Genomic DNA, 12,792 nt, shown 5'->3' on the forward strand with positions numbered 1-12,792 from the left:
CCTTCTTAGAAATTTCTCAACGTGGGGTGCAAGAAGAGATAAGAGCAAATTTATTTTTCACATCACGAGGGTCACAGATGATATGTAAAAGCATGTATTGAGGCCAAAGTTCTTAATGCATGCGTTGACGAGATAGCATAAACCCTAGTTCAACGTAGATTTAACGCTACTGTTATATCGCTCCCTCGGAGAAAACAAGATAAACAACTTTCCGAGAAAGGAGAGATCGTGTGTTGTGATGAACAGAGACATCTTCTTGGGTTCCGGAAGTTTTCAGATTATGATTTTCTCGCGAAATAACCGCGATGCATGGAAAAACAAAACTGGGGTTGACAACGGAGAAAAGAATAGCAAAACATTTAAAGGAAAGAATCGTAAGTGGGGTTTGAAGAGAACTGTTGGGCTGCGAGACTTTGAACGAGAGAGAGCGACTTGGGGTGCCATGCAATGCTTGTTGGTCGAGCAATTTGGGAGTGTGCATATAATGGAGGAGGAGTTTGATGGAAGAAACTGCAGATCAGGATAACAGAGAGTAAAAGGGACTCTTCAGAGCAGTCACTCAAGTGTCTGCAATAATTCATTTCTCGCGATCCCAGAAGACAGCACTCACCTGTGAGCTGACTTTTTTGAGAAGCTTCAGGCGGAATAATTCATCACTCTCTCTCTCTCTCTCTCTCTCTCTCTCTCTCTCTCTCTGTGCCAGTCTGCCCTTGGCTGCTTACGTCTTGTTATGCTCGGGCTTATCTGGAGAACGGTGTCGGAGCTGGTGAATCCATGATTCACAACTCTGCCTGAGGCAGAGGCAGAGAAAAAAACAATAAAAAAAGAGTTCATGCGACTCTGTTCTGCTGGTTCAGATAAAAGGTGGTTTTGGCACAAATCTGACGAATTCAAGATATTAACCTTTCTTCACTCTGTGTCTTGTGAATGGTATTTAGAAATGGCGGTCCATTGGCTTATTTGTCCTGTGGGTTTTTGACAGGTTCTGCCTTGGGAGGCTTCTTGTGCACCCTTCAGATTAGTCTGACTCCATTTGCGTTGACACACGAGCGCACACATTAATTTTACCAGTTTCAAAACTCATTAAGCTAATGATTCATTATTCTAATTGATTTTTTTAAAGGTGCTCAACCATTGAGGTCCAAAACTCTTTTCGAAGTACAGCCCCGTAGATCAGCGGTCTTTTTTTTTTTTTTGGTAAGGTAAGATGTATATATACTTTTTAACGCACCAATTACAATGAAGGGAAATCGTACTCAAAAACCTCGTACCTGAGGGAACAAAAAAGGTGTTCCAACGGGTACAAGGTGTACGACTAAACAAGGCTAGAAAGCCGCAAGAGTGAAATTAACAGACTAACCACTCCGGCCAAAAGAAAGCTATACAACAGCTAAGCGAAAGAATGTCTGTAATTTTGACTTTTATGGTTGAAAGAATGTCTCGTCTCTTGATTGCTTAGTAGCTAATCCATTCAAATCCCACGAGAAGATACTTCTGATATATTTTTTGGATAATTTTTCAGAGTAGTATTGTCTTTAGTTGCTCATGGATTTGAGAAAATTGACTGCAGTTCAGTTTCTTTTTGGTTAATCAGTTTGTGCTCAACCGTCCTAGAACTATTTCTTTCACAGCTTGCCCAAAAATTTCACTCCTTTGGCTTGAATTATAAATTATTGATTCTAGATGTTCACTGATGCTGCCCCCGCTGACAATTCTGTCTATATATATACAGAATAAAGAAGTTGCATAGCAGATCTGCGTCCTGGTTATGGTAGCATGGCCATCGAAAATGGAGCAACCGAGGATTCAGTAACCAATGAAGCCGCCACATTGAGGAGCCTCGAGATGGTGGCGGCGGCGGCGGCGGCCAAGAGCCCCGCCATGAATGAGAATGAGCAGGACTCCAACAAGAGCAAGGGAGATGAGAAAGTGAACTCGGTTCCATTCCACAAGCTGTTCTCATTTGCAGATTCCACTGATATGCTATTGATGGTTGTTGGGTCGATAGGCGCAGTCGGGAATGGCATTTCCATGCCTCTTATGACCGTATTTTTCGGACAGCTGATCAATGTATTCGGCGAGAACCAGTCTGACGGTGATGTTGTAGATCTTGTGTCCAAGGTAAAAGCTTTGTAAATATGGACTTGGTGGATTGTTACAGAGAAACTTTTTTTCTCGAAAAGGAAATTTCTTTTGGAATACTTGTGTTGAGATTGTGAATTAACTGCTTAGATTGTTTTTATAATCTTCAGTTAGCTCTGAAGTTTATCTACCTGGCGATTGGGTGTGGTGCAGCAGCGTTTCTTCGTGAGTGCATCTCGAGTCTTGATGAACTTTTAACTTGAAGTCGAACTCTTTATCTTAGGAAATGAGAAAATTTGATTTTCGTTCTTCCTTCATTTGGTCAGAGGTGTCTTGCTGGATGGTCACCGGCGAGCGACAGGCTGCAAGAATAAGGGGCCTATATTTGCAAACTATATTGAGACAAGATGTTGCGTTCTTTGACAAAGAGACTAATACCGGAGAGGTCGTCGGGAGAATGTCAGGCGACACAGTTCTCATCCAGGATGCCATGGGTGAAAAGGTCATACTTTCCTTGTACCAGCATAACAATTGTGAAAAGAAAGAGTATTTTGTCTGGTGTACTCAGTATACACTTTTCGTCCTGGATTTTAACGGATTGCTAGATTTGTGCAGGTGGGGAAGTTCATACAGCTCGTGTCGACATTTGTCGGAGGCTTCGTGATAGCATTTATCAAGGGGTGGCTATTGACCCTGGTCATGCTAACCATGATTCCTCTGCTAGTGACTGCAGGGGGAGTCATGTCTCTCATCATCTCAAAGAAGGCATCTCGTGGGCAAAGTGCATATGCAAACGCAGCAAATGTTGTTGAACAGACGATTGGTTCAATCAGGACGGTATGTTGCATCAACGTGGCTGAATGCCAGAATTGTGCATGTGTGCGAACTAAATCGACACATTTCCAAGAACAAAATAGATGTCTTGATGTCTTTTTGCTCTGCAACTCAAATTCGGCCACTGCTCTAATCTTTTATTGTAGAGTCCAACTATCATCACATTTTGGTGCAGGTTGCATCCTTCACAGGAGAGAAGCGAGCAATTGCAAATTACAGCAAATTCCTTGTGAATGCATACAGATCAGGTGTCCATGAAGGCCTGGCGGCTGGGTTAGGTCTTGGAACAGTCATGCTCATCATATTCGGCGGCTATGCTTTGGCGGTATGGTACGGCGGGAAGTTGATATTAACCAAGGGATATAATGGGGGGAGAGTGATTAATGTGATCATGGCAGTCTTGACTGGTTCCATGTGAGTTGCACTCAAACTGTCCTTTTTCTTTTTAATCTTCGTTCTCTTGGTTCAATTCCTTATTTACCCTAGAGAAATTTAGAAAGGCTAATCATGGATTTTCTTTCTTCTTTCCCTCGTTTTTTTGGGCATGGTGCGTATGTTCATTAGGTCTCTTGGGCAGGCTTCTCCATGCATGAGTGCATTTGCTGCTGGTCAAGCTGCTGCATATAAGATGTTCGAGACCATCCACAGGAACCCGGAGATCGATTCTTTTGATACCAAAGGAAAGAAACTGGACGACATTCGTGGAGATATAGAGTTGAGGGATGTTTATTTCAGTTACCCAGCCAGACCCGATGAGCAAATATTCAATGGGTTCTCTCTTAGCATCCCGAGTGGTACAACTGCCGCTTTGGTGGGACAAAGCGGAAGTGGGAAGTCCACGGTGATCAGTCTGATAGAGAGATTCTACGATCCACAATCCGGTGAAGTACTTATCGATGGGATCAACCTTAAAGAGTTTCAGCTTAAATGGATCAGGAGCAAAATTGGGCTTGTCAGCCAGGAGCCTGTGTTATTCGCGTGCAGCATCAAGGAAAATATTGCATATGGAAAGGAAGGCACCACGGTTGAAGAGATCAAGGCTGCTGCAGAACTTGCGAACGCAGCCAAGTTTATAGACAAGTTGCCGCAGGTATAAAGATTATGCAACTCCATGATCGATGAACCGGCTTTCTTCTTTTCTCTGGCCAAACAATAATTTCTTTCTTACCTTCTCGATCTTACTACGTCATGATTTTTAAACTTTTGACATTTAGGGCTTGGACACTATGGTTGGTGAACATGGGACTCAGCTGTCTGGCGGGCAGAAGCAAAGAGTAGCCATAGCAAGAGCGATTCTTAAAGATCCTCGTATTTTGCTCCTGGATGAAGCCACCAGTGCACTCGACGCGGAATCTGAAAGTGTAGTCCAAGAGGCCTTGGACAGGATTATGGGCAACCGGACAACTGTCATTGTTGCCCACCGTTTGAGCACAGTTAGGAATGCCGATATGATTGCTGTTATTCATCGTGGAAAAATTGTGGAGAAAGGTAGGTTTGCAATCTAACTTGAATTGAACAATGAAACTGTGAATTGAGCGAAAGGAACTATGATGTCCTAGCATGTACAAGTATATGATTGACGATTTTCACCTCTCCAAAACTGTCCAGGTTCACACTCTGAACTGCTCAAAGATCCAGACGGTGCATATTCTCAGCGAATACGCTTGCAGGAAGTGAACAGAGAATCTGAACAAGCACCAGATGACCAAAACAGGTCAGAGATTACTGAATATGACAGACAATCCAGTCAAAGGATGTCGTACAAACAATCCATTAGTCCGGGATCATCTATAGGGAATAGCAGCCGCCACTCATTTTCAGTCTCCTTTGGTCTTCCCACTGGACTCAATGTTGCCGATGATACAGTGGCTGGAACACAATCCCCTGCTCCTGGGGGCACAGAAAAACCACCAAAGGTCTCCCTACGCCGGCTGGCTCGTCTCAACAAACCGGAAGTTCCTGTCTTGCTAATCGGAACTGTCGCTGCAGTTGCTAATGGCGCCATACTTCCGATATACGGCACACTTTTATCCAGTGTTATCAAGACATTCTATGAACCACCACATGAACTTAGAAAGGATTCTAAGTTTTGGGCGCTGATGTTTCTGGTCCTTGGCATCGCATCATTTGTGGCATATCCGTCTCGTACATACTTATTCTCTGTGGCTGGTTGTAAGTTAATCGAGAGAATCAGACTAATGTGTTTCGAAAAGGTGGTCCACATGGAAGTTGGCTGGTTTGATGAACCTGATCACTCAAGCGGTGCCATTGGGGCGAGGCTCTCAGCAGATGCGGCATCAGTGCAAACCCTAGCTGGAGATTCGTTAGCTCAGATTGTTCAGAACATTGCGTCGGCAGTTGCTGGTTTGGTCATTGCTTTTGCTGCAAGTTGGCAACTGGCGCTGATCATCCTTGTCTTAATCCCTTTAATTGGTGTCAATGGATATGTACAAGTGAAGTTCATGAAAGGATTCAGTGCAGACGCAAAGGTAAGCATTACTACTGTGCTTTTTTTTTCCCTGCTCACTAAATAAAATTGCTTGGGAGGTCTTTATCAATCCCCAATTCAAAATTTTGAGTCCCAAGTTCAAAGAGTTGAAAACGAAAAGGCCATCTTCGAAATTTCTGATTCACATTGCTTGTAATCTTCAATGGCATAAAAAGGTTCCACCATAGTTTCCATTATCTTGCAAATAATCTCGATTATTCATGACCCTAATAATCTATATGTTTGCAGATGATGTACGAGGAAGCAAGCCAAGTAGCTACCGATGCGGTCAGAAGTATAAGGACTGTTGCTTCTTTCTGTGCTGAAGAGAAGATGATGCAGCTTTACAAGAAGAAATGTGAAGGCCCCATGAGGACAGGGATTCGACAAGGACTGATTAGCGGAATTGGGTTTGGCATGTCTTTCTTCCTGCTGTTTTGTGTGTATACAACATGTTTCTATGCTGGAGCTCAACTCGTTCAGGATGGCAAAACAACGTTTTCACATGTCTTCAGAGTAGGACGGATTTTCTTTGAACGTTAAACAGTTTATCCTTAGGAATTCGCAGAATCATGATTGCCTTTCCTTATTTGGCTGGAGGATTGCTGTTGTAACTGGTTTCGGTTAACGGTTCATAGACATTTTCTTTGCAGGTTTTCTTTGCTCTGACCATGGCAGCTGTTGGAATTTCACAATCAAGTTCACTCACTCCCGATTCCACCAAAGCCAATGGCGCTGCTGCTTCCATTTTCGCAATAATAGACCGCAAATCCAAGATAGACCCAAGCGATGAGTCGGGGACAAAATTAGACAATGTGAAGGGAGAGATTGAGCTTCGCCATGTCAGCTTCAAATATCCCTCTAGGCCTGACATTCAAATTTTTCGTGATCTCAGCCTGGCCATTCAGTCCGGAAAGGTAAAACTTTGGACTTTATCTGATGCCTAACTTTAAACATGAATTTCACAATTGAGCATTGAATTACAACAGCAGCACTAAAGTATTGTCGAACATGAGGAATAAAAGTTTGACAATTGATTCTTCCTCTCAGACTGTTGCTTTGGTTGGAGAAAGCGGGAGTGGAAAATCGACAGTGATAGCGTTGCTGCAACGCTTTTATGATCCTGATTCAGGTCACATTACACTCGACGGAGTGGATATTAAGCAGCTGCAACTCAAGTGGTTAAGGCAGCAAATGGGTCTGGTCAGCCAAGAACCGGTTTTATTCAATGAGACAATTCGTGCCAACATAGCTTATGGAAAGGATGGAGATGCGACCGAGCAAGAAATACTCGCCGCATCAGAATTAGCAAATGCTCACAAGTTCATTAGTGGACTGCAACAGGTTTGACAGTCGTTGCTTGTTTTGTGTATTTAACTCAACCATTTGCTTTCGAATGAGCTTTTCTGATTTCTCTGTACAAATTTGGTGTTCAGGGATATGATACTATGGTTGGTGAAAGAGGGGTCCAGTTGTCCGGTGGTCAGAAGCAACGAGTGGCTATCGCTCGAGCTATAGTAAAGAGTCCCAAAATCCTTATGCTTGACGAGGCTACGAGTGCACTGGATGCAGAATCCGAGAAAGTGGTTCAAGATGCGTTAGACCGAGTCATGATGAACCGAACAACAGTCGTGGTGGCTCATAGGTTGTCCACAATCAAGAACGCGGACATCATCATGGTGATTAATAATGGAGTCATTGTCGAGAAAGGAAAGCACGATACTTTGATCAACATCAAGGATGGCTTCTATGCATCTTTAATTGCCCTACACACCAGTGCTTCTACTGTATGAGCCTTTTGTAGCTTTGACTTCCCGTAGAGCTCATTCTTTAGGAGTATGTTCTTGATACTTTGCTTGACAAAAGAGATGGGAAATACAGTCTCAAGTTTGTTGAAACTCGTATACAGTTAGATGTCGTACGTAATTTTACAGCAGCAATAATTGATGCCGAAGAAATGCAAATGCCTTCGCTATATATTTCGTGGCCATTGGCTCTTTTATTTTCTTTTCAGGATAAATGTACTGGAAGTACTAAAACTTGTTGCAAAAGGTGCAATTGAGTCCTAACTTTTTGAAAATATACAATTAAGTCATAAATCTTGTCGAATTAGTGCTATTAAGTACTTTCATTAACTCCTCTATCCAACTTGACTAACAGAAAGTGCTAAAGTGGCTTTTTTTTATTTATTATTTTCTCTCTCCTGTGTGGCGCTTATGTAGCTAAACCATGAAACATGAGCTATAAGGACCTCGTTTTTACCCAAATCTGATTTTTTAACCTAAATTTTATTTAGATTAGATTAAAGAATAATCTGAATTAAAAAAATTTGAGGCAACGGTCACGGCTCTCACCTAAATTGACCGAGGGCAACTAGATCTGGCGATTATCAAGGCTAAGGCGGATTGTATACTCAATTTTCTCGATTATTTCGAGGATGTCACGTCGATCCAGAATGACGAGCTTTTTCCCTGCAAGCTTCAGGACCTTGAAAGGAGAGAACCACCGGTTCAAATGCAAGTCAGGATATTGGGTTCTAGTTAATTGTAGCCATTTCAACTTGTCGTTCGAAATTTGTTTTCAAAAGACATGTTTTTGATACTAGGAGTATGTTTACACCAAAAAATATTGTTTTTATCGACAAATGATAAACTTAGTCAGTGTAAAACAAAGTTTAGCCACTTTGTCAGCTCGTTAGTGAAGTCATCGACGATATAACTGAAAGTTATCGACAAGAACCTTGAAGTTGATTGACGAAGTCATCGATATCAACAACGAGCAAACGACGTGAGGATAACCGTTGGGTGGTTACTTCTATTGCCGCTATTTTTGGATTGTTGTGACTTCTTATATATAAGTGTTTTAGATTATAGGAGTTAGTGGACAATGTAATTTCTTGTAAGTGCCATTAGGAAGTTATTTCTTCTTTAGTAAACCATTTGCAACCTCCATTTGTAACCATTTGTAAGCTTTAAAGAGCCACACCATACCCTTTGTAGCCTCCAATACACAAACAAAGTTATCATTTAATTCATGTATCGTAATTATAGTTTTCACTTCTAGATATCTTGTTGTCGATTAAATTTCAGCGCGTATTTCAGCTGTAACTTTTAGATCTTTGTTGTCAATTTAATTCTAACGTACTTTAATGTTGATTATATTTTGTCGTCAAGACAAATTCTAGTGAAATGTCTTTTTTGCATGCTCGGTGAGATAACTTGTGATTTATTGCGAGGAATAACAATGGTGAGAAAAAGGAATCACCACGATATGGGTAATAACCTCGTTGAAAGTGTCACCCAATCCAAGGCCTCCTGTAGTGAAAGAGACAAGCCAAGGTGGGAAAGTCAACAAGATGCGTGTTGTTTGAATGAAAGAATTTTCTGTAAATTAGTTTTATAAGTTTTCACGTATTTGGTTAGCTGCAAAAAAAAGATTAATTAACGGAAAATCATTTATAATTAAAGAAAATATGTATACTTAAAGTTAGGAAAACGAATTCCCTAATCTGAAAAGGGGGTAAAATAATTTCCCGAAAAGTATTTTCTTTTATCATGAAATTTTCCCCAAAACAAACGCACCTTAATTGAATTTATGAAGTTTTGCAGAAAAATGAATAATTTGCAAATTTTTTTTTTAATAATGTGGCTTATATCTATCTTATAAACATGAATGAACAAAACATTTTTTTTATCTTTCACAAAAATATTTAGATTTAAATTATTATTGATAATGAAAACATTTTTCATTGATTAATTATTTCAAGCGAGACAAGCAACTATTTTCAGAAAAAAATATTTTTCAAATTATTCATGTTCCGCAAAACAAACAGAGCCTATAATTTTAAGTAACTCAATTTGTTTGCGGCGGGTTCGTGATGGGGCTGCCATGGCATTTGTGACGGACTGGGAGCTGCTCGATTCCTGAATGCACTAGGAGAGTTTGCGAGAGGCCTCGAGCGTCCCCGTCTTTGAACCGGTGCGGTAGAGGCAATTCTTCCCTGCTCTCAACCCTCAATCTAAAAGCGATAATGTGTCGCCTCCTCCATTGCCAATCCCGCCTCCTCCATTGCCGAATTACCAACTACAACATGCCAACATAGACATTCCCCTGGAAGACATCAACAAGCTCAAGCGAATCTACAGGCCGGAATAGCTCCACCCTCAAGGCCGCGGCTACAAGTTTTTTGGAGCTCCCAGATGCAGGCGATAGGCTTGAACCCCAGGATGGAGGGTTGCCTCGTCTTCTTCGCCAACTGCTGTCAACTCCTAGACCCTCCGTTGCCAGCCAGGTTCTACGGGAAACTGCTTCCCTGTCACAGTAAAAGCCTCCAGCGAGCTGCTTCAGGAGGCATCTTTCACTGATGCAGTGAAGATCATTCAAGAAGCCAAGGAAAAGCTGCTCTCAGAGTTCGAAAAGTTCGAGAAAGGAGACCCTCTGGAACATGGTGCCGGCCCATTCGCACCGCCACTCGCTTAGACCACCACTTTGTTTCTATCGGAATGGGGTCGACTTGGGTTCAACCACGTCGACTATGGTTGGGTCTGTTGGGGGCCTCCAATGCACATTGTTCCTATACAAGGATCAAGCATCGTATCTGCTGGTATCGCGAGGTCTCTGCCTCTACCGAGAAAAGGCGTGCGGCCAATGACATGGTGCATCGAGGAGGCGCATCGCCGACCCCTGCTAGATCAGATGGCGAAGCTCTTCTAGTGGTTCTCCGGGTATGATCGAAGATAGGACTGTCGATAAACAAAAATTTATCTATCTGCAAATGTTTTTACCCCTCCATATTTGAAACATCGTTCTGTTCCTTTTTTGGGCCAGAGGTTTGTCATGGTGACACTCTAGATCTGGGCCTGCCAAACAGCTCCAGATAGGAAAGCTCAAAGCTCAGTTGGCCATGAAAACATGTGTTATGTCTAACTAAAGGTTTCCAAATGATCGACTTGGTGATACTGATGAAGTAACCGAAACATATACTAATCACACCTTCCCCGAAGAATTGAATCTTAACGCAAGTATTTTTCGTGACCGGTTTTAACAACCCAATCGCGAGGGTCGGTCTACATTATTGCTTGGCCTCAAGCGGCGAAAGTACAATCGTGATTTGACTGCAACCTGGTCGAAACAAAACAAGTAACAAGGAGAAACAAATTGGACATAGAATTTACCGGCTAAGCGGGTCCTATATAACAAAATCGATAATCTTGTCATGTTCTATCCGATCCATCGGGAGGCATCGAAGTGCACCGTTGATATGTACATTTTACTACCCGAAAATACAAACATAATTTCGTCCGTGGGCCGGAACTCTAGGCCACCAAAATTGGGTAAGAATTCCCGATTAGGTCGAGGGCCCATTTCTTGTCGTGTGAGCGTGACTGATTTCTGATTGAGGGGATTGATCGTGATTTGAGCATTGATTTATAAACGTGGAGCCGTATTAATTGAACGAAAATGATCTCCAACTAATAAGCGAGAACGACAGAGTTTGATACGATTACGAGACGTTTGGTCCTATCCTTCAACCTCCTAAATTTCAGCAAAAAGCAAATAAAAACAAGTTCAACAAAAAAAAAAGAGTGCCAAGAAGGTCAAAAAGAAAAAGTCATACGTCCAAGATTTGGACATAGACATAACGACGTTGAGGAGGGAGGATAATAGTAGTAGTAGTAATGACAGCTTTTATCCCTTGTTCACAAGGTCAAAGAGGCCCTGAAATTACGGGATAATTGTTGTCATTTTTTAGTTGATGAGAATAAACTTTGAATTAAAGATTACGATAAGCTTTTAAATAAACTTTTGAAGGAGTTTAACTATTACATGGAATTCGATATTCTCGACAAAATTCTCGCAATAAAGTACAAACTTTAGTAAGCCCGTGCTTTTACCTATAAATTTATGTTTTAGAGTGATTGAAATGAATTGAAAATTAACAAAAGAAAGTTACCTACGATTTCAAAAAAGGCTATGAAAGAAAACATGCGCCTAGGTATTTTTTCACCAAGGAAGATGAGATAGATTGATATGAGATTTGGCATTAAAAAACCTAGCTACTTTCGGTAATGCGAACTAAGACTTCATATTAATTTTCATCATAGGTGTCGATTCTCTAAGAAATATTAGATAAATAGGTATATGTTTAGACTGAAAAGTAAACCGAAATACATGAAATCGGAATATGACCTCGAAGAAGTTACATCTAACTTTCTATAAATAGAAGGAGCAAATGGACACGAGAAAAGAATCTAAGAAGATCTCACACAAATTAGCTTGATATATTTTCCCACGTCACTTAGGCGAAGATTCCAAGAAATAGAAATAAGCTATCATTATATATATTCATGATTCTAAGTGATTCATTATATTTAATGCGCTCAAAATATTTCATTATTATATTATGATTCGATATGTGTTGCAATATTAAGTCTCCTGTTCTTTTTATCAGAAAATGAGCGTGCACGCTGGAGTTCAGGTCCACTTTTAGCTTTCGACAGGATAACTTGATTGATGTAAATATTAATTTTGTTGTAATTTTCTATATGTTATTTCTCTTGCAAAAAATTCACGTCGATACGGACATTTATAATTATATAATAGATACAATCTTAGACTCGTGCACCCGTGCCACGCGCAGGCGTCTTGCTAGTATTATATTACGCATAAAATTATACAGAGTTTTATGGCCAATCTTCCCTGGCATCCTACCGCTAATGATGTGAAAAAAAATACATAAATAATGTAGCCTTGGAGTGTCGTGTTCAGTGACTAAAAGACAATAGCTAGAATCAGTTGAGATGATCAAGAGAGGTAGGTTAGTTTGTTTCGCGAAAAGTAAATGATTTAAAAAATATTTTTCAGAAATTGATTGCTTACAAAAATGACTGAACGAAAAATATTTCCATCATCCACGAATATGTTTAGACATAAATTGATGTTGATAATGAAAACATTTTTCATTGGCTGATTATTTCAAGTGGTATAAGCGATCATTTTTAAGAAGGGTTTATACCACAAAAAACCCCAAACTGATACATCTGTGACAAATTTATCCAAAACTAATTTTTTGATCACCAAACACTCCAAATTGATACGCTCGTGACAAATTTACTTCGTTAGTTTTTGTTAAATTTTAGTGTCAAATTGCTTTGTTAAGTGACACGCGACAGTTGACGGACGTACCAATTTTGGGTTTTACCCTCAATTTGTCACAGTTGTACCGGTTTGTGATTTTTTGTGGTATTAATCTAATTTAACGGAAACTAACGGAGTGTAAACTTGTCACAAATGCACCAATTTGGGATTTTTGGCGATAAAAAAATTAGTTTGGAGTAAATTTGTCACTGATGTACTAGTTTGGGGTTTTCGGTGGTCAAAAAATTAGT

At 40.7% G+C, this 12,792-nt stretch overlaps 1 protein-coding gene and 1 pseudogene across 1 annotated transcript; both read left to right on the top strand.

Moving 5' to 3' along the window:
* The first annotated feature begins 1,761 nt into the window (after positions 1–1,761).
* LOC115680747 (ABC transporter B family member 11-like) lies at positions 1,762–7,284 on the top strand. Its single transcript, XM_030604581.2, has 12 exons — positions 1,762–2,121; positions 2,253–2,307; positions 2,409–2,584; positions 2,698–2,919; positions 3,092–3,330; positions 3,481–4,006; positions 4,131–4,404; positions 4,525–5,405; positions 5,654–5,920; positions 6,058–6,321; positions 6,455–6,748; positions 6,841–7,284. The coding sequence occupies exons 1-12, from the start codon at positions 1,777–1,779 to the stop codon at positions 7,195–7,197; spliced, it is 3,900 nt and encodes a 1,299-aa protein (XP_030460441.1). The 5' UTR covers positions 1,762–1,776; the 3' UTR covers positions 7,198–7,284.
* LOC115680641 (acyl transferase 5-like) lies at positions 7,273–10,117 on the top strand (annotated as a pseudogene).
* Positions 10,118–12,792: the final 2,675 nt, after the last annotated feature.

This window comes from Syzygium oleosum, unplaced genomic scaffold (genome assembly GCF_021117445.2).
Source record: "Syzygium oleosum isolate NSW1041296 unplaced genomic scaffold, Sole_v2.1 Sole_v2.28, whole genome shotgun sequence".
NCBI lineage: Eukaryota > Viridiplantae > Streptophyta > Magnoliopsida > Myrtales > Myrtaceae > Syzygium > Syzygium oleosum.